The sequence below is a fragment of the Malurus melanocephalus genome, unplaced genomic scaffold, assembly GCF_030028575.1.
Source record: "Malurus melanocephalus ecotype Western Australia unplaced genomic scaffold, MMel_1.1 scaffold_370, whole genome shotgun sequence".
Taxonomy (NCBI): domain Eukaryota; kingdom Metazoa; phylum Chordata; class Aves; order Passeriformes; family Maluridae; genus Malurus; species Malurus melanocephalus.
In genome coordinates, this window is record NW_026623602.1 from 705,530 (window position 1) to 733,235 (window position 27,706).

Genomic DNA, 27,706 nt, shown 5'->3' on the forward strand with positions numbered 1-27,706 from the left:
AGCACTCGGCGTCAGCGGTTGGGACATTTGGTTTAAGCACTCTGCTCGTGCCAGAGTGTATCAGTGTGGAAAATACACAAAGCATCCTGCATGTGGTCCCATTATGGATTAAAGAAAATGGAAAACAATTCAGAGGGAAAGCAGCTARAATTAGAGTATTGCTTTCAGTGCTTTTTGGCACCTTCTGTCTGAAAGCTCTGGTGTAACTGTTGGTTTTCTCACCTTTCTGCAGTGAGTTAGCYTTGCCTTTGGACCTTAGCATGAAGCAGGTGGAGTATTTTTACAGAATTACGCTGTCTTCTGTTCCCCCCTGTTCTTCTTTCTCCCCAGTGCCCATTAGCCTGTGTTAGATGCACATGGGATCAACCCCAGAGCTGCAGGGCAGAGCAGTGATTGAAGCAGGCTGTTCTGCAGCTGTAAATCATATTGTGGCTATGGGATGCTGGCCTGGGACCTACAGAATTTAGGAGYTGCTTTGGGTTTGCTTTCTGCCTGCCACCCCTCAATTGTGCCGTGTGTTTTTGTCTTCAGCTGTTTTCTGTTTGGCTGAAGTCCTAATGTGATTTTAACGGTGTGTGTTTCGGTTTGTGGAAGYGTGTTGTGACTGAAGACTTACGAGCCCCTTCAACTTCACCCACCACACCTGCACCTGAAGTGCCAGTTTGCCTCAAAATTTTTTGTCTTAAAAGATATGCTATGAGTTARGGAAATTTTGTTACCATCTTTCTTTCTGTGCTACCAAAATATTGACTCCTGGACATACTCACACGTGGTGTGAAAATTAGTTAGTGTTAGTTTAGATACTTCATTTTCTACACACAAGCTCTGACAGCTCATTTTTCTTCCATGAGGCAGCCTCAGACTGAGGCTGTTGATTTTCCCTGTGTCTGCACACAACATAGCCAGCTCTCTCTTTTACCAGGGATGTCAGCCTCTGTCCTTCTTCTGAAGTTTAGCTGGAAAAGAGCTGCTCAGGCTGTGTTTGGGATCTGTCAGATGATTGCTTTGGGGGCTGCCCACCACAGAACCATGCCTAGGCTGCAGCTCTGTGGGAAAGATATTTCAGGAGCTGGAGCAAGATTTGAAGCAGACCCCACAAAGTTCACAAGGCAGCAGAGCAGATGGTTTTCACTGCAAATTTCCAGAGCTGAGGAAAGTTCCTAAGTGGCTCAAGATGACAGTGCTGCTTTAGATGTGTGTATGTRTACATATAGGGAACTGTCCTTGCTSTTTCAATAGGAAACCCAAATTCAGCTTCCCAGGGGCTTCTTCCTGGTTTGTATTTGCTGGAATAGAGGGGAGTGGAGAGCATGGATGTGCTGGGGCATGATCACGTTGAAGATTGTGCACAAAGGGATGCAGTTTGAGAGGTGAGCTTAGACTTGGGTGTGAGCAGTAGGTTGGATTGAATTCCACTCTAAATTCAGCCCTAATACTGATGTAAGTGTATCTAAATAATAATTGTAAGCACTTTGGTTTATAAACATACCTCTGTATATGCATAACTATATGTATTTTAATTACAACCCCAGCCCTGGTATTAAACCCGCATAGAGTTTCCCAGATCTGCAGAATGGARGAGCAATCTCACAGGAACAGAGCACAGGAAAGAGCCTGGACTTGGAGCCCYTCATCTTCCTGCAGTTATTTCAGTATTTCTGTGATCATGTGTAATGGAATCACATCTTGTTCCCTTTCAGTAATTTGCTGGCTAACTCCTTTAACTGTAACTGCCATCTGGCCTGGCTGGGGAAGTGGCTGAGGAAGAAGAGAATTGTCAGTGGAAATCCACGCTGCTTGAAACCCTTTTTCTTGAAGGATATTCCAATCCAAGATGTAGATGTCCARGACTTCACCTGTGATGGTAAGAAAATCCAGTTTCATTTGGCACTTGTGGTTGTGTTGGGCCCTCTGTGAGAAGGTCCCTCCCTACCAAGCACTGCTGCAAAATGAACATTTTGGGTCAGTGATGAACAAGGCAGCCACCTAGAGCATTGTTCTCTATCAAGAATRTATTTTTRTTCTTGATTTCCAAYTTCTGAATTTCTCCTATGAACACCTAAATATGAGAACTAATTTATTATGGACAAATGCTCTGCTTTGTCTAATCCTGGTGTAATCCTGGGCCTTCCTCTCACTTCCTTATTCATACTCTCAACACTCTAAAGCCAGTGGGCTTGAAAAGTCTTTTAGGTTTGGGTGCTGTTCAAGATCACCAGCAACAGGGGAGTACAGGGAAAAAAAAAGCCAAAACACTTAGATATTATTTGAGATGACTCAGTGATGCTTCATGCTTTATTGTGTGTACACAGGTTTAAARGAAAATATCCTGACATTGATTTCATTCTCCAGATAGTTTTTTTGTCTTCTGGTCAGGCAGATTTTAGAGAAAATAGGAGAAAATTGCCTGAATAATGCCCTGCTAACTTGATTTATAACATGTTAAGACCAGATAGGCTGGGGGTCCAGTCATACCTCGAAAGAGACACTAAGAGTGATAGAAGTTCCCTACTTAGAGTAAAAATTAATTCCTGTCCTAGTCAAGCAATCTGGCAACAGGCCCAGGTTCTTGAGCTCAGAGCTCAAGAGACCCAAGTTTAGCCATAAAAGAATAATTCACTTTTAATTTGAGAGGAAGAAAAAAAAAAAAACAAACCAAAATCAACCAAAATCCTGGTCCACAGAATGACATTCCACACTTGGGAGAAAAAAAGAATCCTGGTGCACAAAATGTCATTCCACAGTTGGGAGCTTTCTCTGTCRTGCAGTCACTTGGAGTAGAGGCAAATGGGAAGTAGGTGGTGGCAGGGTGTGAAACACAGAACACAAGAGAAAATTAAATATGCTGAAAAAACATGCTCTTTCTGCAGGTTTATGAAGGACTTTGAATTTTCTTTCCAATCATTAAACTCGGCAGGGAAGAATAAAAAAAAAAACAGTCTTCTCTGTTCTTCTGTAGTCTGGTGGTGCCTCCCCAGCCCTCTGAATGCAAATGACTCCTACCCATCCAGGCAGGGCTAATTCTGTTATCTTGCACCAGGACTTCCAGCCTTCCCCTTTCATCTCAATGCTCATGGGTGCCTCCAGCAGAGAGGAGAAAGAAGCAGATCTGTCTCAATTAGTCCCTGCATCAGTTAAAAGGAGAGATGGGGCGGCACATGGTGACAGCAGGCTGGGGTCTGGGCAGCTCAGGCTGCCTGTGCTCACCCACGGCTGTGTGTGAGTGCTTCCYCTCGCTGTCATCCCAAGAATGTGCCACTAAGTGGTTCCTTCCCTCCTCATCCCGATCCTGCAGGCAGGCATGTGCCTCCTGTTTAGCAAAGCCTGTTGCTTTTGGGGAAAATCCACTCTTTCATGTTCTTAGCTTCAAAGCGGCGGCTTCCACTGCAGAAACCCTATTGTTCTTCAATTACAAGATTTAATCTGCTGTTTATGGAYCTTTGGAACCATTTTTGGAGAAAGTTGATATTTTTATGTGTGTGCAGATGGATTGCCGGCAGTTGGAAGTGCGCTGCTTTGGTTTGCTGTTTGCCCAGTTGTCGTCGTTAAAAACAATGAGGCTTTACGAGTCAGGTCATAAACAAAGCACCAGGCTGACTTTAAAAAGTGAAAAATAAACATCTGAAAGCTGAATTTTGAAAAAAAGTTTTCCAAAAGGAGAGTAGATGGTGATTATTATCTGTCTGGATGAATTGAAGGGCAATGTGCTGGTTGAGTTCTCAATTCCAGCTGGCACATTGCGGGTGGGGGGAGGATTTGGGATTCACACAACTGATTGCACTCTAATTTGCAGAATTAAAAGGTAGATTTTCCTTAGGAAAAAGGTATTTATTTAAAAATATTTCTGTTCAGTTTATGAATTGTTCATGCTAAAGAAATTCTTCATGCCTAAAGAACTTGCATGAAGGCAGGGTGATCCAAAGCACTGGATCTGCTTTAAAATGTCRTGATGGTTACCCTGGATTCAGGGGTTCCCTGTCACAGCAGTTATCTTCAGAGTGGCTGCTGAAAAGCAGATTTGCTCACCTCTGCTGCTCTCCCTGTGCAGGTAATGATGAAAGCAGCTGCTTGCTTTCCCCTCCCTGTCCTTCCCAGTGTACCTGCGTGGACTCGGTGGTTCGCTGCAGCAACAAAGGGCTGCGGATGCTGCCCAAGGGGATTCCCAAGGACGTGACCGAGCTGTAAGTTACCTTTTACCTGTCCCCTCTCTCAGAAAGTTCATAAAACTGCATCACAGTGAGGCTTTGTGGGTCCTTGGGGGGTTTGCCCTTGACTTTAGCCATCAGTGCTTTGTGCTTTGGTGCTTCCCATATGTTCTGACCATTATTCTTGTTCTTATTTGTCCCTTGACTGAATGAATTGCTCTGTAATGGGAGCAGAGTTTTATCTGYCCTTGTACCCATTAATTCTGGGTGTAGGAACAAATGCATATATTGCTATCAATAATATTGCTCTCTCTCTTCTATGAGAGCCCAAGCCCAACAGTTTGAAGGGATGATGAAAATATCTTCCTGAGTTACGCAGCTGTGAGCTAATTATCCTCTGAGGAGATTAAAAAAAAAAGAAGGAAAAAGAGAGCCGCTGGTGGAAACAAGGAATTCTTTTCTCCAAACCTCATGAAATGGCTAAAATAACAGGCTATTAGATTATATGGTAAAGTAAATTCATCCTAGTTGAGAACCGTCTTTCTAGTTGTCCTTTCATCTACGCCTCASTAGGAGTTTATGGTGGATTTTCTTTCCATGGAAAGAAAATACACTGGTGGAACTGCTTGGCTTAAGCAGCTGGCAGTAGAAATACTGAGCTTTTCCCCTTTAGGCCCTTTTTCAAATCTATCCCAGGTGAGTCATTACTGAAACTTGTTACAATCTCATCAACATTTCTATGCGGAAATAATTGCTCGAGTTCGTTGGTGAATTTTATAATGAACTCAAATCTGATTCTGCTCTTTTCTAGTATCTACTGTTATTTTTACTCCCTTCACAGTGGGAGAGTGGGGTTTRCGCCTGTTTTGACAGCGTTGTAGTCAAATGGAAGTTTTGTTGCTGAATGACAAGGGCACTGAATGTGCCTGTGTTAAATTAATCTGGAAATTTTGCATTAATACATCCTTGGCACACTGTTGGCCAGTGTGTGGTTAATTATGATTTGAATTAAAAAACAACTCTTGGATACCTTTATAGATTGCCATGTAAGAAGTCTGCAAGGTCATCCCTGCTCTGCTTTTGTTCAGGTYTCATTGCATTCAAATGTAACGTGCCAGCAGTAAGGTATCACAGATRTTACTTTGATTTCCACTGCCACACTGAGGAATTTTTATGTTTAAATTTTGCATATTGAGTTTTGCTGATACTGTCTGACACACTGACGACGTAACTTGCACAAAAAGAGTAAAATTAATCACGTTCTTAAAAACTGCTACATTTCTTAACCATTTCTTGGCAAAGGAGGGAACAGCCTGGAAGTGAGCAGTTTGGGTTCACAGGAGTTTACGTGACTGTCTTCTTCAGTAGGAGCCTCTTGGCTGAGCAGAGCTCCAGTTCAGYTTTCTGCTTTCCATCCAGAAATGTGTCAGCAGAACACAGACAGCCATGGACTGCCTGGCTCTGAATATTTCATATTCTGCAAATATAACCTTTGAATCTGTCCCAGCTGTCTCAAAATTCAATCCTGATCTCATTCTCCTCTCAACCAACATAAACTCAGCTCCTTATTTGTATCTACACCAGAAGATGGGCTGCAGGTACTGAAGCATGAAATGTCATGGGTTTGTGGGAMCTGTGACAAGAATGAAATAAGTAAATAAAAAATAATCAATCTTACTCGCCTTTCTTCTGCTTCCAGATTGAAATAGAGATGTTGTCCATAACCTAGAAGGGACTATATCATGCAGGTTACAAGTTGAAGTCACATTTTTATTGTCCTGTGTTTGAGAATTGCCATCATTGCTGCGAACAAGCAGCATCTCCTGTGGAACCCCAGCTCTTGCCTCACCACGAGGACAGCTGGAACCTGCCACAGAGAATCCAAAAGCTTTCTGGTGATAGAGACTTGTCTTGTTCTATTGTCCAAGGCCACAGTCCTGGGTGCCAGGAGGTGACAAGGACATGCAGAGCCTCTTGTCTGGTGTCCCACAGCTCCCTCCCTGCAGGAGACAGGGACAGGATACACGGGAGTGTTTCAGTGCAGTTTTTATGAATGCACCAGTCTGACTTTTATAACCTTGCACTGCTGACGTATTCAGCTGCCAGGCACATTGGTTGCAGTGCTTTTTATTAAACTGCAGTGCTTTTGTACAAYGTGGCTTAAGAAAAAGCTGCCATGGATCTGCTTAAACCACTCTAAACCACTCTATTGTGGCTGAATATAGTCTTCTCAAAAATTCCATTAAATTCTTTTAGAGGTCTTAAAATGGTCTTAAAACAGGAATCCTTTCCATGTAACAGGTATTAAATGGCAATGTGTAAAAATGAGCATATCTCTTATGCAGGCACAGGGGGGAAATGTTGCCCTTTCTGGGTCGAATTTCACTGTACCTACACTCAGCAAAAAAAGATCCCCAGCAAGGTTTTATTGCAGGGTAGACTGGAGACATGGTGGAGTCCTTCCAGTGTTCACTCTGAGTTTCTGGTTTGGATATACACAGACAAGACATGTGATAACCATTATCTCCTTCATATTTGGAGCTTGGAATGATAGGAGACATCCCTGTGCTTGGTTTGTACCACCCTTGGGAGTGGGGATTGCCTTGGCAGGGAAGGCTTCCATCTAGAACAGAATGAAMATGTCACTGAGTGTCCTGGCTTTTCAGAGGAATGATGATGCAAGAAATTTCTATTTCCCAGCTATTTCTTCACAAACCCCATCATCGTGGGCAAGCCATCTTCCAGCTTCTTGGAAACAGGAAAATATTACGTTGTTTCTTGCAAATTCCTTCACTGTATATTTACATACTGCCTGCATTCTTCCCCACTGTGTGCTTGCCCTGAAGAGAAACCTTGGGTTTTTTGAACATGYTCAGTTTTCTAGTCCAGATGTTCAGAAGTAAAATGTTCATGCAATGAGCTGGTTTGGAACTTAGCCTTACTGCTGTATTTTAGGCTTTCCTTTTCTTCAATTTTTTTCGCCCCAAATCTGTTTGAACTAAGTTTCCCATGCTCTTTCTCCTTTTWTGTGTTACCTCAGTGTGTGAGCACTGGATTTTTTTTTCTTTTATTCACAGAAGTGTAGTCTATTTCTAATAAAGTCTTATCTGACAGCATCCAGCTGCTTTTATGGRCCTACAGCAAATAGCATTTTGCACTGGGGAAAAACATTGGAGGCAATTATGTGGACGGCGTGTGCACGAGCTGTAACATAATGAGTGTGGTGTGTTTTAGAATAAATATGTACCAATCATGTCATCTCTAGGCTCCAAATGCTGTCATGACACTGAGCTATAGGATAGCACTRCTGGGATTGTCAGGGAAGCCTGCATCCATACATCATTATTAGTGATTGTTTTGCCTCCCATTTATATTAATGCACGCTAATATTTGCATTACTTTTGCCATTTCTCTTTCTCTCCTCACAAAGCTTCTCTCTCCCCATTTTTTTGTTCTGCCTGGTGGATTTGTGTGCTTGATACATCAGATTTTTCAAAAATCTGCTTGGAGGCTTTTACCACCAATCCCAATCCTCTTTTCCAGCTTCCAGGCACTTGTGATTTCCTCTGGCTTGTGACTAAAACCAGGGGCTTGTACCTGGGCCGTGCAAATCTGTGCCATAAATATGCTCAAAGCAGTTGTGAGAGGTGTGGAGTGTTGGAACATTTTGCATTTTGCCTGTATTGCTGCTGATCAGAGGGGAACTCTGGGGTGAGATATCTGATGGAAATCATCTGCTTGARAATGCAAATGCTCTGGTTTGTCTGGCAGTTCACACTCCTTTACCCACTGACCCTGAGCACAGGCTTCATTCAATTTTCCTCTGATAATAAAGGAGAGGAGCAATTAGGCCAAGCTTAGGCTTACGTGGTCCTGCTTCATTTGCTGCAGAGGGGGATTCTCCCCAGGAGAGAAGGGAAGAATTCTGTAGAGGATATTTTAGTTACACATGAAATAGAGGRACTAATCTGCATTTCAAACCTGATAGTTTAGAAAAAGCAAATAGTGTCAATGCTATCAAATAGCGTGTTCAGTGACCAGTAAAGTTTGAGTACATGTCAGGTGACATTAGACTAACAGAGACTGAAGGTTTCACTTTCTCTCAAACACAACCATGTTTCTGTGTGTCAGACATGGAGGTTGTGGTTTGTACAAATACAGCAAAATCCAGAGTACAAATTTGACAAAATTTGAGAAAATTCAAGGCCCACATTTGAACCTAAATCCACACTTGAATTTTGTTTCCTCTCAAGAAACTGTAATTGAAGCTCTTAAAATACATCTTTTGTGRATGTTTCCTCTTTCACAGTCCAGTTCTTTTCTTGACCACCGTTTTAAGGAAATKGAACTTGACTCAAAATTTTAGGATATTGGATATCTTCATAAAAAATTTTACAGTGTAACTTAATTTTAGAGCCACATAAAATTGCCAGTACTTTGTTTTTTGTAATGTAACATTCTTTATGGAACATATAAAGGAAAGGTTTTGTGCCTTTTCAATTACTGCCTGAGAGCTGATTTCTCTCTCCTGTTTCTTCTCTTAGCACAGATTGCCACTRTGAGCTTGACTTTATGGCTGAATAGACATCTCGGTACAAAAAGGATTCCAAGTGATTCAAATTGTTACATGAAGCTCTGGCACCTTGTGCTGGTTATGTCACCCCCAATCCAAGTGGTTTCAGTGTAAAAATAGACAAGTTGGAAAAAGAGCAGCTGTCATCTTTTATGCATASTTTTAAATTTTTTATGTGCAATAAAAAGGTGCTGGATGAGCCCTGGGGCTGCTGCAGGCCCTGTCCCACCCTGGCCAGGCACTKTCTCCAGCACTTGGCCGTGGTTTAGGAGAAGCCTTTCCAGGTGGGAAGGTGGTGGCTTTCTTTGAGAACTGAACACGTATTTTGGGATTTTTTTRTTTRGKTTTTTTTTTAAATTTTTGCTCTGGTAATTGCTTGTTGGTTACAAGTCGTTATTGAGACTTGAGGAGTCTCAGCAGCATTCACAGGGCAAAAAAATATTTAAAACCCAATCTGGTATTTAAACTAGAGCCTAGAGAGCTTAGGAAGCAAATGAGGTTGTTTTGGATAGTTGTCAGTGTCTATATTAAGGCAACTGACACTCAGTCTTGACTCTGCATATTAATAACTTGATTCTCAGAATTAAAATTAGACATATATTTTTCTTCATTCATACCAGAATTTCTTTGCATACCAGGCGTCATGGATATCACATTCCTTTGGCTAAAGACTGAAAAGAATTAAAAATTTAATCTTCCTTCCACATCACTCTTTTAYGGCTATTTTGAGGGGTTTTTTGGCAGAGCATCTGTCTGTGGGTTTTTATTTATATATATGTACATATAAATACACAAAGTTTTGTGTCTCTGCCCATTCAGCCTCAGGAGTTATTCTGTTATTCTCTCTGTCCAGTTTCCATCCCTCTGGCAGTCCCCATCCATCCTGCTGAGCCCAAAGGTGGGGAGGGGCTGCCCTGCACCCCCAGCTCTGACAGAGGCACCTCCCTGCTGCTGGTGTTTGCCTCAAACCTCCTGATTCTTGGCAAGCTCTTATGCCCTAAAAGCCTTGGTTATTTCAAATTCCCTGCACTTAAATGTGCTTTCAGAATGAATGCCTTCAGCTTCAAAAATGCTGCCATGCTTTGGGTAACGTGGTGAGAGSTTTAACAGTGGTGAGTTGCTCTTATGGTCGCACAAAAAGTGTGTTATCTGTACTTTTTCAGAGTTCAGTTCTGTTTATTCAGAGACTGTACCTCTGGTATAAGTATTGCAGTTTTCTGCTAGCACATTTATATAACCTTCAAATTGCTGCAGTGCAAATCCAGAGCTATTCAAAGCAGATCTTCTGTAGGAGTTTAACTCCAGGGGTCTGCACGTCTCTGTTAGTCTGAGTCATAAAGCACTGAATTAAAATGTGCACCCTTGACTTTTGATTGCCCCAGAAAGCAAAATAGGAGGGAAAAGCCTTGGCTCCGTACCATCAGTTTGTTTAAATTGCAGGCTGTTTCATATTGAGATCAACAGGAGAATATCCTGAAAATATGTTCCTGAAGAATTCAACATATTGTGAGAGTCTCCTTTCCTTAACGAAAATCATATATAACTTCCAAATACATAATACATGACCTGCTTTTGATTTCCTTCAGAAATCCTTAGGATTTTCCTTTTGGAATAAAGACTAGAACCTTAACTTGCCCTCTTGCATGAGTTTGAGATATGTGATTTTCTGGGATGAAGGGGAAGGCACAGACTGGAGTAGTTCAGTTGGAGTTCAGAAGGAAAGAGATCTGAAGCAGCAGAAAACGGTGAGAGGTCATTATGCTGGAACAGAGGGGGAGAAAAACAATGCCAGCTATAAAATACATTGTGTAAGAAATTCTGCCAGTGTTTACTTAGGATTTTATTTTTAAATGATGTAAAAATAAAGTTTGTGGGAAACTTTTCTTGGATTTAGTTTACTCAAGTATCTCTGTGCTGTTACAGTTAATACATAGAGCATAGGAATAATCTGTTATTACTGTTGTTTGCTGTAGTAAATACAGAACAAGGAGGCCTGTTGCCAAAGRAAAGGAAATCGTGTGTGGAATAAAAATTCCTAACGTGATTATCGGATTCTGTTTTCAGCAGCAGAGGCAGCACATTAAGTGCTCTGGTGTCTGTGGGCTGCATTTCCTGGCTGCACTTGATTATGTTTCAAAACATGCCCTATCAATTGCACTGCCCCAMGTCCACCTCAGGAAAAACCCCAAAGTATCATTGAGGAAGGGAAATATCAATTCATCTGTGTGTGGGGAGGAGTGCCTTCCTCCTCCACGGTGCTTTCTGAGAAGGATGGGTTTCTTTCCCAGGTAGATGTGCTTCTGGAAGATGTCTGGAAAAACATCTTGGTGGTGCCTTGGCACCTCAGCAGTCACCTTCCACTGGAGCCTTATTGCTTTGTTATCTTCCAGGGATGCAGCTCCACTTAAAAACCAAGGTTAATGAAAAAAAACTCCTCTGTCTCTATTTTATGGTAACGACCCACATCCCATTGCAACCACAAGCTATCTGTGGAGTCTGGAGTACCCATGCTCTCTTTTAGGCGAGATTTTCTAAAGTATTGTATTTGTTCAGGGGGTTTTGCTGAGTTAGTCACTGAACATATTTCTTCAGTGGAGGAAAACTGCAAAATGCAGGCACTGTTTGTCTGAATGAGGATTTGGGATTGTCCCCAAAGGCTTTAGCCCTCGTGCCTGTGTCTGCATGGAGACAGGCTCAGTGGTGTCCCAAACAACTTCCACGCTGCCAATACAAAATGTTTTGTTAAATACACGTAGCACATGTTGGAGGAAGCTCTGTTCCAACAGTTTGGTCTTTGCTCYGCAGTTTATACCATTTTCCCCCTGTCCCAGTGTCTATGGGGAGCAGAGGAGAGGTGAGCAGGATTGCTGGGGTGGCTGTGCCATCAGACCCGTGCAGGTTTGTGTTGAGGCTGAAATAAGTGGGACCTTTTGCAGCACAGAGATCTGGCAGTGCTGATGCCTCCAGTGTAACTCCTGTTCCCTTTCTGGCTGTACAAGGAACTCAAACGCACAAACAAAGCCTCCCTCACAGGGTCAGGGAGCAGGCAGCACTGCTGGAGAGYCTTGGGAAAGGTAACTTTGAGTTCAGGGCACAAGCTGTGCAATTTTTCTCCCTTTCTTCAGCTGCTGTCACAGAAGAACCAAATGGTCATTTCTGTTTGCTGTAGACCAGAGATCCTTTGTGCACTTCCAAGTCTTAAATAAAGTCAATCAATAAGCTGCTGTCATGCTTTGCATGGGGGGTGAGTCATTTAGAAAGTAAAAAACTGTTAGAGGTTCAAAGCAATGAATCAAAGATAATTTCATTAGTGCCTGACTTTATATTGTCCTCRTTCGTGGTGCAGACTGAGTGACATGAGTTCTTGTGAATGTGTTTGTGTAATTGTCAAATCTGACTTTTTTCAGGTACTTGGAAGGAAACCATCTGCCTGCTGTGCCCAAGGGGCTCTCTGCCTTCAGACACCTGACACTGATGTAAGAAACACGTGGTTTCAATGTCAGGAAAATTGCATGACTCCTTCTGCACCGTGCTGCGGGTGGAACATAAATAATTAGTATTTGGAGGGGGGGGAAAAAAACAACAGCAAGCCCCAAAACCTTCTGTAATTTGAATTTGGAAAGAATTTCACAGTGGACACTGCTGCCAATAAATGTTGATGAAGAGTGAGGTGCCTGAGAAGCCCCTTGCTCTGCAGGACCTCGAGAGGACGAAACTCTCACGCAGGCTGCTGCAGTTTGACTTGGCAGATTTATCTGTAAAGGTCATTAGCAGAGCAGACACATCCATTTGTGCTGGGTGAGGCAGTATTCACCAGGCTGAGGCAATGACAATTTGCATAGCTGTTTCTGCTGTGAACAGTCACCCAGACAGAGGCACAGCTAGACTTTGTTCAGCAAATCGCTCCCTGAAAAACATGGGAGTGAAATTTCCTGCCTGAACTATTTTTCAGGAATTTTCAAATGCTGTTGGAATCAGCTGTGCACATACTCCTATCAAATGGGCTGGACAGCCTCAAACAAAAACAACATGKAGGAAAAACTGAAATCCTTTCTTTTAGGAGTTCTATTTATTTGGAAACATCTCTAATTCTACTTTTCAAGGGAGACCAATAACAAAACAAAACGTTTTGGTTGAGCCTAAAARACATCTTAGAATGAAAAATGAAATTTTGTTCTAGTAGCTGTCAATGTGAAGAGCATATGGAAATGGAGTGCCTGGGATATATTGCAAAGGAAGTTGGAACAGTAAATATTCAGCAGTGCTTGTATCATTTATTCATTTGTCCTTTTCATTGAGTGCTATATGCTGGAAATACACCTTAATATTCCCGAGTCTGAGGCTTTGTGKGGGAGTCTGATGTGCTTTTCCTTTAGAGCTCGTTCAAAGTTGCTTTGAAAATACACCAGATGATAATATGAGACTTTTCAATTTCTTCCAGCGTTTTTCTGTGCAGATATTATGCAATCTTTTCCAAAAGGCTTATTTCTTAACTCATACACGTAAATGTTATTTTCTCTKTGTGTTTCTTCAGCGATTTGAGCAACAACAGCATCAGTGTGTTGGCCAATCACACCTTCAGCAACATGACTCAGTTATCAACGCTGTGAGTAGCCCAAAGTTTTGATCACACTTTTAATTGCTTTTCCAACACCCTCTTAACTGCTGACCAATTAATGTGTATCGTTGTTTAAGCATGTGGCTTCCTGTGCTTCTCTGTGGTTGAGTTAGCAGTGAAATAACCAAAGTCATATAATAATATGACCATAAGTCATATAACCAACATATAATAATAATAGTGATAATAATAATAGTAATAATGATAATAACAATAATAATTGATGATGATGATGATGATGGTAATAATAGTAATAATAATAATAATAATAATAACAACAACAACAACAACAATAATAATCTGTGCTCTGCCCTTCTGCAGCATCCTGAGTTACAACAGGCTCCGCTGCATCCCCGTCCACGCCTTCCACGGGCTCCGCTCCCTGCGAGTGCTGTAAGTGCAGCTCCTTCCCTCTGTGGTGRCAGGGAGGGTTCTCTGGGCAGGTGGGCATGAGTATTTTCATACAATCAGCTTCAATTGTGCAGATTGTCTGGTGGAGGCCAGAGCTGGTGAGTGCTGAAGAGGAAATTGCGTATTTGCAGGATTAGTGGCTTTTCTCTGAAAGACCCACCATGAAAACAGGACTCCAAAACACTGCACAGTCTGTCTCTTCTGCCTGAGCAATGTTTGGGTGCTCCACAGGAAAGGACTTTTCTCTTTGTAAAAACTTGGTGGCAGAGTGTAAGTTTCCATTGGTTGCTTCAGCAAGAGGGCCTTTGTGGGAAACTTGTGCATTTTCAGAATACTTTCTCTTGATTCAGATTTATGCAGGCAAACTTTTACACAAAAGAAAGTGATGTGAAGGGAAATTAGAAGCCCCCACACTAAACCAGTGAATAAATCAGGGCAGTGGCTGGGCACCAGTAAYGCTGAGATTCCTGTCTCAAATGTCCTTAAATTGTGAATGAAATTACACCTCATACTGAGTGGGGCCTACTCAGAGATATCCATGTGTGGCTTCTTTCTTGGGAGGTCCTTTCCTGCTCTCTTCCTTTCTTTCCATGTAGCTGCTTTCAGCAGTTTTCTGGATGGAACCATTTGTTTACAATCTTTTCTGAAAGTCGTCTTTGTATTGTCTCAGAGCGCGGGCTGTGGGTCTGTTCCTCGCAGCCAGAGCCTCCTCCCAGATTTCCTCAGGAAAAGCTTTCCTCAGGCTCCTGCTTCTGCCTCATTTTCACTGCCTCTCAGTCCTTTGCCCAGCTGCTTTTGTGGACACATGGCCCCACATGCAGCTGTCAGGAAGGTGRAGAAATCACCTTCCCATGGCCCAGAAACACGAGTGGGTCACCATCACTTGCACGGCAACCAAAGGGGATAAAAGGCTGGGACAGAGCGGCTGAAGATTGTCCTGAGTGCTTTGAAACATCACATTAGTATTTTCTACAAATATTTAATAGCTTTCAAAAAAAATAATAAATTAGATGGTGTTTATATGCAGAAGTTTGTGTTGACTTAAAGAGCAGTGGTTGCTGTGCCCTGGCTCCATAAATGTGGAGTCGAAGTGTCAGCATGGGCAGCGCTAGGGCTGTGGAAACCAGAAAGGCAGAGCTGCTTGGCCAGGACCTTTTGCTGTGGTTTCAGTGGTAAAACAGATATCTCGGKTTCAACCTCCCAAATTACAAGACAGCTTTGGATTCCCACTTTTCATTAGCAAAAAACAAGAAAGATACGTGATTTGGATTTGTTGCTTCAAGTTTGGCTTGGGATCCTGATTTCCAGCTCGCTGGGATAGCCACATTTGAGCTGTTACATGAGTCCTGAAATTCAGCCACAGATTAATATATTCTGTTTCGTGGCCAAATAAATTATTCCATATGGAGCTGTCTTCTGGGCTGCTCCTGATATGCAAGCTAGCTTGATTAAAGCTGGTGTGGGGCTCTCTGCCCTGWATTAGTGTGGAGAAACCATGCCTCCCTCTTTCCAACAGCTACAATTTGTCCTTTCACTTCTGTTCTTGCAGGCCACATATGGGCAGAAACACRGGGCAGTATTTTAATGACAGCTGTTGCTTTTTTCCTTTTTTTAAATGATCTGCTAATCAAATTGAAAAAATACCTTCCTCCTTCAAGGAAGAAGCCCCCCACTGTCTTGGACAGAGCAGTGAAATGAAGCCTAAATGGGAATCTCTGCTTCTGCTCCCTGCATTTGGAAGCCTCCAGATTGATTTGATTTATTATGGCCCACAAAACTCTGGTATCAGCTGCAACTTTTGCCACGTGTCATCAGCGTTGCTACTAAAAATCAATTCTCCAAAGAGGGAATGGTTTCCAAGAGACAATATGAAATCTGTTATTGTCAGTTTTTTATTATCTGTGCTCTCAGGGGAACTTAAAAGAGAAAACATCAGCAAAACAATTTCCACTTTTGTTTTTTTTAATAAAAATAGTATAGGGATCTCATTACCTTTGGCTGTGCATGCCTTTGAAGGTAGCAGACCCTTCTCATGGAGGCTTCCATGTCTTCCAAATTCTTTATGTTTTCTTTACTTTTTGCCTCTCTAGTAAATACGTGCTTTGAAAATTACAAATTCCTCATATTTTSTTTTTGTCTTTATAGTAAAAACAGTAAATATGTCAGAAAGTCAGAATARTCTTTGAAAGTCAGAATAATCACAGATGGATGATGCACCTGGTCTTTGACAGATATTTCATTCTGTCCTCCYTTTCTTAGGTTTTTCAGCACAAGCCCAAGTGAGAAATCTGCAGAGTCAACATGTTTATGTTGAAGCCTCAATATCTGTCATTGTTTACACAATCAAGTCTTTAATCTCAGCCTTCACGTGGTTTGTCCATAATGGCAGCCAAAGGGTGCTGGGGAGCACAATGTGAAGTCTGGAGAATTTTTTTAATAAGCAGAAGTTGCTATCAGTAGGTTTTTGAGCCAAAGTTATTAGGGTGAAAAGTTGTGGGTTTTTTAAAAAATTWATTTGTCCAAAGCTAGTCTTCCTAGAAACTAAATGTAAACAGATTAAGAAAGCTGAGATTKAGACAAATTATAAGTATTGGAAATCCCTGGAGGAGCTGAACAGATTATTTTAAGGATGGTTGTGTAATCACATATTTTTATATGTGACTTGCATCCAGAAATCATCAGGTCACTGAATAATTGTCCATGTTAATAAATCACTTTCAAGGTAATAACACTTTCAAGGTAAACCAGTTGGTTCCATATAATATAATAGTTAATAGTTACAGGAACAAAAAGGACAAAATGAATATTCTGTTAACAGATATTGTAGTTTTACTGAAAACTGTTGGATATTTACTTCAGTTCAAAGCTCAAACAAACAGTTATGTGTGATGCCATAATAAAGCTGCCATTAGCACTTTTTGGGCTCARTTTGGAACCAGTTTTTGCAATGCTGTTCCATTGCTGGGCACTGAGCTGATTTGACCTAACAGAAGTATTTGGCTGTTTCTTTACTGGTTTTTTTTGTGAATCATACAAAATGATTCCTTGTATTTATCCAGTCAGTTTGGAAAAGTTCTGCTGTTATGAGCGTGGAGCAGGGGCACTGTGGTTTCCCACTTGTCCTGAGATTGGAGCTGTGCTGGTTCCTGCAGGGTTTGGCATCCCCTGGGGTTCCCTGTCGGGGTTTGCCCTTGGTGGGATGTGGCTCTGGGAGCTCGACCCTTCAGCCACATTTCTATTTTCACAAAAACACATCCCCCTTGTGTGTGAAGTAACCCAGAGCTGTGGGCATGGGGCTGGCAGGCAGGACGTGGGAAGGGTTAGTGAAAGGAAAACAACCAGAAAACCCCAGCCCAGAAGGATGTGTTGAATTAATTTCCTTCCCTGAAGACAAAGGAATAAGTTAGTGAGAYTGCATGCAGAAGGAAGTTTTGATTTTAGGAATTCTCAAGGGTTCCATAGCTCTGTCCTTCAGAGGAGATCCACATCACCTTAAATCCATACCCCTGCTGGAKTTCAGACAAGAGGAGCTCTTGAAGCTGTGCTTTTGAGGGAATACACACATCARTGTGTGTGCTTTAACTGTCCTAATGTTAAAGATTTTATTTGACCATCTGCTTGTAAGGATTTTTGGTGTAAAAATGTGTTCCTGATGTTGATCCAAGAGAGATTTTTGTTGCACTGTTGAATTCTCTTGCCACCATTTATTATTGTGAGTTTTGAGGGGGTTTTAGCATTTGTCATTTCATTTTAGTTGCARGAGTGATGATGTTGCTGACATGATTTTTTTATTAAAATGCAGGCATTTGCATCCATGAAACACCTCAGTGTTTGAGATTATGCCATAAAGCAAATCATTCTAACATTTTTATATTTGATGGGTTTCCCTTCTTTCAGATAAATGGGTGTGTCATTCCACAGTTTCCCTTGGAAGCTTCCAGTACACCCTGGAAAGAAATTGTACCCCCTCTCAGGATAAATGTGACTGATCCAGCACAAAGATTAACATCAGTTCTGCTGTCTGTATCAGAGAATTGTCCTGCAGATCTTGAAGCAGTGTAAAAGATCAGCCCTGAGCKCACAACAAGCAGCTGCTTATATAAATGTGCTTGTTTCATTGAACATTTTGACAACAAGTGGTTGATTAGGCCTCCTGACACCCAGAAWATACTCCTTGTTTGGTGGCTGTGGGCTTTGTCTTGGTCAGTTGGTCATTCTGGATAGAATTATGTGTTTTATCTGGAGTTCCTGTGTGGGAGCTCGCATCCTTCCTGTTCCTGGTCGGATTAATTTCTTGGAGATACCTTATATATGCCAAGTTGTTATTAATAGTCAAAACCAAGGTATGCTTGTAAGAAAATTTCAGAATCAAGATGTTGGAAGGGCATCATGTGGATCCTGGTGCAGCTTACAGGCAAGAAAGGTTGCAAAAAACATGTTTTTGTTTTCATTTGGTGCCATTGAGATTTGGGTTGTTTTTCACTCAATGTTTCAACAATATGTACACTCAGAGAAATAAAAAATGTGATTGCTGTGTCAGCAATTCACCAGGTAAGTTAGAAAATAAATTACTTGAGGGCAAGAGCTGCTACARAGCTGACACACAGCAGCTTTTCTGTTTTCCACCCTCCTCTGCCRTGTCTGGAGCACTCACAGTAATTCCCATTTACGCTCCCCTGTGTAACCCACACACAAATGCATTTCTCACAAAAGAGATAAAGTGGATGCTGAAATTGTCCTGGAAACAGTGGAGAACCCTTCCACTCCTTTCAGGGGTCCTGAAAATGCTGCTAGAAAAACGATTATTTCTTTGCACAGGGTGAATAATGTCTAAAACAACCGATTTCAGGTACGTTCCTTGGCAGCACAGGGAGGTGTTTTCTGCTGTRAGAATGGGGAAGTGTGGCTGTATTTGCCCTCAGGGACCCTTGCTCTCTCCCAGGATCTCTCTGAAGTCAATATTTAATTTAACTCTCACAATTCTTATTTCCCCTGTTCTGTTTTTGCTGTGCTCCTGGCTGATGGGATTCTTTAGGGAAGCACAAGTCTGTGTGTGAGGGTCTGCTTGTCATCAATACTCTTTTAATAGCATAAATAATATGTCACCTTTTTAATTTACAGCAGTGCTCACCAGCAATTCCAATTGCATCATTGTTTTAAATGCCAGCATCTAGAGGTAGAAGTGATAAAAGATGGAAGTTGATGAGTTGTGAAACCCATAGAAACTCTCAAAGAATCAAAATTAAATACCCTTTTTAAGCATCAGTTCATTCAGTTGCAGGGACCAGATAAAATACTGTGGTTTGATACCTTCCTGCTTCTCCCCCTTTAGGACACTCCATGGAAATGACATTTCCAGTGTTCCTGAAGGTTCTTTCAATGACCTGGTGTCCCTGTCCCATCTGTAAGTACTTCTGCCTGGGTTCATCTCTGTGATTGATGGTTTCAGATTTGTAAAGCAGTGCATAAAGTAGGATTGTGTAGCTTTTTTTTTTTGTTTTTCCTCCTCACTTTCAATAATGTGCTCTGGATATTCATAATGCATCTGTTCAAAGGGAATAAAAATAAAAAAAAAATGCTAGAACCTGTTGTTATTAGTTATAAAAATATTTTCTTAAGGAAAACCAAATGAKCAACTGTGACAGTTTTCTCTGCTGTGGACTTTGTGTTTAAGGTTTTCTTTCAGCATTGTCAATGTGAAATGCAGAGTGTGTTATGGTCTGAGAGTGAGACAGGAAACCTCCCACAAAGAGCAAATATTAAGCAAATGTGAATTCTTTGCTTAATAAGTGTCATATGTTTTGCATACTGGAATGTTGTCAGTATGGGRACTTGTTGATGAATCACTGCTACAGACATATATATTTAATCACATGGAAATTGGTCATTTCACAGCACTAATACTTCGTCCCATAGTTTGGAAAAATTATTAGACATTGCAGCTTTTTGAGGAAATTACTGTTGTACTGGGAGAGGGCCAGGAGACTTTCAAACGCAGTTAAATTGGTGAAAGAACAGACAAAGAGCTGCAATGGCTCCARTCTAAACTGGAGTGACCAGAAAATGCTTTTTCACTGAGATAGTGTGTGGTATTTCAAGCTATTAGACAACAGATGTAGGAAAAGTGATTTTGTTTAGCATTTTTCTTGATTACTTTGCTCAGTTAGTCAGAGGGCTGGGTGTGCACTGGTCCCTCTGTGGAGTGAGTGCTTTCACAGGCTGATATGGGTATTTTCTGCCCTGATGCTGATGTGCACACAGGCAGATATTTGGGCATTTAAAGTAGCTTTATATCTATTTATTGTCCCTTTTCAGCCTTTAACATGCCCTCCAGAACACCTCCTGGGCACCAGATTCAGTTTGTATTTACAGTATTTTCTGGATAGCAGATACATCCCTGGACCGTGTGTTTCTGTGCAGCAACTTTTTGTCTCCATTCCTCTCTGGACAATAAAAAATGTAACTATCTCAGACTGCTAGGGACAAAAATCATGAGACCAACCTGAGCAACTTGAGCAGAGAAATAATCTTCATTGTTTCCAGCTCACACCTTGGTGTCTTTGGTTTTGCTCRAGGTGTATTTGTTTTTCCTGCTCCCAGTTTAGTCCAGGCCGTTTTGTGTGTTGCTTGGGATTGAAAGTCTGGCTGAGCTGCAGCCCCATTCCTCGCTTTGGGAGTGCTGTGACACCTTCCAAAACGGGAATCTGGCTGCTGGGGGTATTTCTAGGACCCAAGAAATAAACTTCCCACATCCCATTTGTTTGGATTTCCCTCGGGGTTTGCTGTAAATGAAGTGCAGATCCAGTTTTCCTGGGTAAACCRTTCACCTCAGGGAGGGATAAAACCCCTTTGGCCCAACACAATCTCTGCAGTATTTCTGTTTAGATATATGTGCTGCCAGAAATGTAAAATACACAAAGCTCAAATGAACAGTAATAAATAGGATCCATAAAATAAATAAGACCTGTCTGGGGTGTAATTTGCGCAGTTGAGCAGTTGAATTTTACAGTGCAATTGTGCTCTCCAGTTTCTTAAAGAGGATCCTGAAACTTTTAGCAGCCACAGTGAATTTGTTCTTCACATGCCAGAAAGAGCTGTGCTTACTCAGACTAAGTCATACATAATTGAAAATAAATGCATTTTGAGCTGCTYCTGATRTATGGATCTTCWAGGAGAAAGCATTGGAGTCAGTTTRAAAATGATACAAGGAGTTGCTACCCAAGACTCAGGAGAACAAAMATTTATTCTAAACATGCAAGGTGTGRGACTGAGGGTGGGATTGGTGTTRTGGCAGGGAGAGCTGAGTTCCAGGGTGTGGGGCAGGATGGTCAGCCCAGGCCTCCTGTGCCAGGACAAGGGCGACATCAAACAGAGAGAAATTTGCTTGTGTAGCTCAGACAGAACCATTGATTTTAGAGCCTTTTGCAATAGTTTTGAGTTGATCTGTAATTCAAAAGTGAAATCAAGATGGTCCAATCACTTTGTCCATAGCTGTTTAAAGCCTACAAGAAAACATTCTTTTAAAAATGTCATAAAAGTCATGTCACACACATGGAAATGCCATAACAAATGTAGCTTTAGCTCATTAAAGTTAGGTTTGKATGTGCTATACACTGATTTTGTTTACTGCTTATTACTTTGTTTAGTTCAATCACATAATTGTCTATTTAAGCCTTTACTCTACGAAGTTTTTTAGTCCAGGGCAGTGATAATGTTACAGCACTACTGGAGGATCATGTACGATGTTACCTAAAAAGAACCCAAAATCTGCTGGGGTGGAGCTGGGACCTCCCCAGTTAGGTTGGTTCCTGCACTTGCTGTCTCCACCCAAACACTGCCCACACACAAACTGACCCCTGGGCACCCCAGGGATTCCACAAACCCTCAGGAATGGGCAATGTTGGGCACAGCAGGAATTTCTGACATACTTCCCATAAACAGCTCAGATTCCTAATCATCTTTTCTTGCTCAAATTTATATTAACTACCTATAAAAATAAGCTGTCCCCTCCACTGTTTTTCAACATTATTAATTTTTTTTAAAATTTACTTGACTCAGAGTTGCCTCTAAACAGAAATAGTTACCCAACATTTTGAAAATGCTGCTGGTGGTATTTCCTTACAGCACAAGRTATTTTTACCTTCTGGAAATAGGCCATAATGGGCAAAGAAATCTAGAGACTATGTTAGAACTCATAAATGAAAATATGAGAATTCACTATAGTTCGTAGAAATGAAGAAATGGCAGAAAAACCTCCAAACAAAGCCCAAACCACAACCAGGAGTGTGGAAGGATACRTGTGATAATTTCTGAAGTTGTCAAAAATGTTATTGGTGAACGTTTCTAGTTTCTACAGAGCAGCTKTATTTCTGATGTAGTTTATAAATATTAATTAATGTGGTAACAAGCTTTCCGTTGTCCTCCCACTCACATTTTATATATGGCAGTTGCTCAACACTGAAAATTTCTCAGCTTTCACTGCTGCATTTTGTTTGACCTTGGACAAGTGAGCTGGTTGATCACAGTTACAGGGTCAAAAAGTCAACGCAGTAGTTTTTTTCCATTGTAAGCAATGGATTTACAGGAGGAGTGGATGGATATTTTTTAATGCTGAGCTGCAGTACACATTTAATTTTGATGAATGAGCCCCAGACAGGGTTTGAACCTATGAACTCTCATTATGAATCTGTCTAGGGCACAGTGGGTTCATTAGTCACTCCAATGGAAATGTATCAACAAATTTACTGAGGTTTCTATCTTAATATCCTGCCTGATATGTTTTTATTTGAAAGAAGCTTGAGTTTAAAGTACCATCTTAAAAATTGTTTATAGGTTATGCAAAAATTTCAAAGTCTGAAAACCAGTTTGAATCATTGGTTTCTTTAGTATCTCTTCCCTGTGCCATTCTTTAGTTTGTTTTCCTTCCATGGCAATTCAGGTGTTGCACAGCTTTGTGACTTTAAGCAAAATAAATTCAGGCTTTCAACATGCACTTCTTCAGACTTCCAGCAATTAGCTGGCTTCAAACTGGCTTCTCTGAAGTCTGAACTTTGTAATTGACTGATTGTCTGAAAAGACTCTTTATTTAAAAGAAAGTGAAGTATAAATGAGTCAAGGTAGCACATAAATTTAAGGTAAAAAGGTTTGTTTTCTTTTGGATAGATGTCCATGAATAAAGGAGAAATTCTGAGAATTATAATTTCACTATATAAATGTTCTTCAACAATTTGACCTAAGTCAAATGATGAGTTAAGCAGCAATTGTGTTTTCAAAGTCATAAATAAAGTTAGCAGACAGCAGGTTGCAGTTTGGAAAATGGAGGTACTCTCTGTGTGTGTATTTCATGTGGTGAGGAGTCGTTGATGTGAATCATCAAATMCAAACTAAATAACACAATTCAGTGTTGGAATACACTCAGGAAGGACAAAGAATTAAATAAAGGGAACCAGTGTGATACACCTGATGGAAGCTATATGTCTGGTGACATTGCTCAAGCACAGCTGTTTGAAAAGGGGATTTCTTCTTAGGTATTTATACAATTTCCCCAACTAATGATGGGAAGAAGGGAGAAGAGCAGGAATACTGCAGGAGATAAATCTCAGATACTTCCTGAACGCTCGTCAGATCATCCCCATGTTGTGAAACAAAGAATATCCAGGCTCTTTCTTAAACTTAAAAATTAAATTTTAAATACTGTTTCTGGRAAATGACAGTGGGAAAGCTCTCAGTTGAAGATGTTGACTTTGCTGTAGGGTTTCTGAGTGTCTGATTCACTGCACGTGGTTGGGAAGATTCATTGATACAGGCATATTCAAAACATGGTCCTCCATATCACAGACCTTAAAATCCTTCTTAGGAACTGCAGTACTCCCACATAAAGGACAAAGGCAAAACACTTGTGCTTTAGTGTTGTTATTTTGTAGTACAGAAATTCCGCTTTCCTAGCCAAGATACCAAAATAAAGAAAAAAAAAACCTATAAAACCATCCATATAAAAATGTAGAATAAAATGTACCTGAGTGAGAYGAGAGCTGTTGTCTTTGCCAAATAACCCATGCTTGTTTTGCACCTCGAGGGCYCTGGGCACCAACCCCCTGCACTGCGACTGCCACCTGCGCTGGCTCTCCGAGTGGGTCAAGGCGGGCTACAAGGAGCCGGGGATCGCCCGCTGCCGCGGCCCCGAGGCCATGGTGGACAGGCTGCTGCTCACCACCCCCACACACCACTTCCAGTGCAAAGGTACGAGCCAGCGGGACCCTCTGCTCCTCCTGTCCATGGGATTTCATTCCACACCCTTTGTTCAGTGCATTCCCCATGGAGTTGGGGTTGGGTTTCGTTTCCTGAACTGTCGCGTTCCTTCCATTTTTGCTTCCTGCATTTTCTGGTGATCTTCCCCAAAGTGCAGCTCACTGCTCCTCTGGCAGGAAAACCAGGGAGCCTCGGAGAAGTGGGTGTTCCTGATGCTCACACCAGCCTGTGTCATGGCTCATTAGCATAGAGGGGGTTGTTAGGACTYATTGGAACTAATAATTAGTTATGGCCTGTGACCTACCCCCAAAAAACTGGGAAAATGAGAGTTACTATAAAAACATAGAGTGCTGTAGTTAYTATGTACATTTWCTTGAAAACTGAGAAACAGAATTMTTCTAGAAAGCAGATATTTACCAAAGTACATTTTCACCTGCAGACTGTTCTCATCCCATCTGATTGAGAAACTGCAGGTTATGGAAAACRTGTCATGTCTGAATTCAGTGTGCAGGTTGAGGTGCAGCTCTGAACAATTTGGGGTACTCAGTGACAGGAGTGTACTGCATTAGAGAGCAGTCAGACATGAACAGGATCATAGGTTTTTGTGGATAAAGTAGCTCATTAGTGAGTGGAGATTAAGACATATCTGTATGTTCTCATAAAAAAAAAAAGTTTAGGAGGTTTGCTTAGCTCACCAGCAAGTACATGGAGATGGAGCTGTATTTATAGTGGAAAAGATGGATCAGTAGCCTCTCTCAGAAATGGAAATGAGGGCATAAAGCCTGGTTTTATGTCTCTCAGAGTGCCATGCCCATTTACAGTACAGCCTTGGCAGGGTGATTTTATAGGTGCTGGAATTAAACTGCTGAACAAACAAATGATGGTGTTGAGGTGAGTTTAAAACACAGGTTCCCAAGGCTGAGCTGAATTTTATGTCCTTTCAAATATATCTTTAATAACTGTAACCTTATGATTTAATTACTTTGAAATGTCACTCTCAAAACTGACTGTAATTATCAAACTACAGACTTCACAGTGGTCTCTCAAATGTGAAGTACAAATATATTAAGTACTAAAAATACCAAATAATTAATTTGTTCCCATTAAGTGAACCAAAGAAAATAATTGGTTTTGTGTATTAAACAGGATCTGGAAATTAAACCAGAAAGAGAAGCTAGATGTCTTCTTCTGAACCTGTTATAAATCAATAGTTATGCTCATTTTCTCTATAAACTAAACAAGCAACTCTTAGGCAAGAGATAAGTAAATCTGTGATCCAGGATATTGGATGTAGCTGTATGCTTCTTGTGTAAATATTAGATTGGTCCACTAGAAAGCTGGTGTGCTTTCCTATATCTCCAAAGTCTCCATGGCTTGCTTTATCTGGACAGAAAAGGAGAAAAAATGTGYTGGTTTGGAGTTGGTCTTTGCACAAGCAGAAACTGTTGATGGTCTGCACAAGTGGCAGTAAAGTTCAAGAAGATCCAGACCCTAGAAAAATTCACCTTTTCTCATGAAAATACATACATTTTGAAAAGCAGTGCATGATTTGGCAGTGTCAGTTCACCGTTTTCCTATTTCAGGGAGAGCCCTGGGTCCCCATGAGTTGGCCCTTGCTGGGCTGGGCAGTTCAAGGTGCTGCAGGCAGGTCATGCTCAGATGTCCTCTGTGACCTCCAGGAACTTTTACATTAGATTAAAAAAAAAAAAAAAGTAGTTTAACTTCTTCTTGTTAAAGGTATGTTTTCAGCCTGTGAGTGAGCAGGAGGTTATGGTCTCAGCAGAGCCAAGAAAATAAAAGTGTGTTATGTGCAAGTCATGCAAACTCAGCTCTGCTTTTTATTAACTTGCCCTCCCAGCTATGCAGCAGAGGAAAGGAATGTGCTGGGCTGAGGGCATTTCGCTGTATGGATTTATAAATCAAACCCACAAGGGCAAAGTAATGAACTATTTAAGTGCAAGGAACTAACACTGTTCTTATTARCTCCTACATTGATTGGCTTTGATCTACGCCATAGAAATAAATGGAAAATGTACATGTATTATGAAATAAATAAATACTAGAACAAATTCTGCCTTGCTGACCTCTAAATCTAAAAGAGCAGCATTGCTGCCTGTCTCATGAGGTCTCAGAGGAGCCACCTTTGTTTAATCTCTGGATTTTTTACCATGAGGGAAAATGTAGCTCAGGTATGTCGCATTCCTGCCAGTGCCAGGARTTCAGGTGGGATTTCCTCTTGCTGTCCTCTCTCCAAGGTACAAACATGTATGGCAAGTAGTCAGACATAAACACAAAGATGGAATAATATTTTTTTTTTATTATTTTATTTATTTATTCCAAAGACGGAATATTTATTTAATTTTTGGATGTTTTTTCCCTCATTGCTGCACGTGGCACTCCCAGCCAGGCCCTGGTGCCACCACCATCACAGAGGGACAGGGACACAGCCCAGGTGCTGTCACCTGAGGCCCTCAGTCCCCATTTCTGCCATGTTCATACCCCTGTTGGTGCTCTGCAGGTGTTCAAAGCAAACAGTGAAGGTTTATAACCCATGCAGGACGATTCAGAGCAAATCCTGACTGGAAGGGAGTTTTTCATCCCGAGTTCTGGTCACTCTGCAGCTCCACCTTCCCTCGAATATCAAATATAAGCTGCTTTTCTTCACTTYCAGGATGTTTCACAATTTACTCCTTCTTACCATTTATCATGCAGTAACATGAAGCTCTGTACCCACTTTTGATTAGAACAGGACCGGTTTTTAATTACGTTAAAGCATATTTCTTAAAAATGAAATAAAATTATTTTAAGGCCTTTATGGCTGATATAATTTAAGCCACTTTAAAGTGTTAGGTTTTATTTTTACATGTAAAAGCCAATGAGTTAATGCTCACTAATATTTAAAATGTAGCCATTTAAAAAATCACCCTGTTTTAACTGTGAATATAACTGTGAATATAACTGTCTAAATTAGCTTTCTGTAAAATCTCAACCATAAAATATTGAGTGACTTGGGACCCCAAATGTAATCAGTGTTGTTTTAGTCTGTGTCCATTTTCCTGCTCACCTGCAAACATCAGTATTTCTCTGGAAGTTTTCAGCTAAAAATACAAGGTTTATTAGATAATTTAAATATGGCTATGTGTATCTACCTGCATACATTTGCATCTTAGCATATTTGGCTTCATTGCACTTTGCTGGGATAGCTCAATGTTAATCATTCTTCTGGCAGAATGGGAAGAAAATAAGTTCCAAACTCTGTTAAAATTAAGGATGGTGGAGCWCTTTGCACCTAAATATTCCCATAAGCCTCTAACTAAATCTGTCTTGTGCATGGTTWTTATTTATGTTGTTGCATCTGCACTTTCGTTCTTGTTATCAGCCATAGAAATGTCAGGTTGCAGTTCCCTGGGGCTGCTGTTGCAGGATTTCCAGAGCTGAGAAAAGGAAGAATTGCTGAAAGCCATGTATATATATACCCCAGTCCCTGGAGGTTCCCAACATGTTTTTTTCAGAGCATATGTTTGCATCTTCAGGAGAATATAAGCATCATTGAGAYTTGCCTGGCACTTGATTTAAGCTCTTAAAGCCTCTCTGATCCCTGGGAGTCCCACAGTGCCGTGCAGTGCACCTGCAGTGTGAGCGTTGGTGCTGGTGCTCAGGAAAAAGTGTTTGTGTGCACAGGAGGGGAGGATTTTACCCTCCAGCTCTGTG

At 41.2% G+C, this 27,706-nt stretch overlaps 1 protein-coding gene across 1 annotated transcript in view; it reads left to right on the forward strand.

The window, feature by feature from the left end:
- Positions 1 to 27,706, forward strand: part of LOC130580903 (slit homolog 3 protein-like) — a 397,748-nt gene that overhangs the window by 369,474 nt on the left and 568 nt on the right. The window contains exons 19-25 of the mRNA XM_057378685.1: positions 1,701 to 1,864; positions 4,049 to 4,181; positions 12,126 to 12,194; positions 13,253 to 13,324; positions 13,658 to 13,729; positions 19,080 to 19,151; positions 23,823 to 23,985. Of these exons, the coding sequence (XP_057234668.1) occupies positions 1,701 to 1,864; positions 4,049 to 4,181; positions 12,126 to 12,194; positions 13,253 to 13,324; positions 13,658 to 13,729; positions 19,080 to 19,151; positions 23,823 to 23,985 (745 nt within the window). The remainder of the gene's footprint in view (positions 1 to 1,700; positions 1,865 to 4,048; positions 4,182 to 12,125; positions 12,195 to 13,252; positions 13,325 to 13,657; positions 13,730 to 19,079; positions 19,152 to 23,822; positions 23,986 to 27,706) is intronic.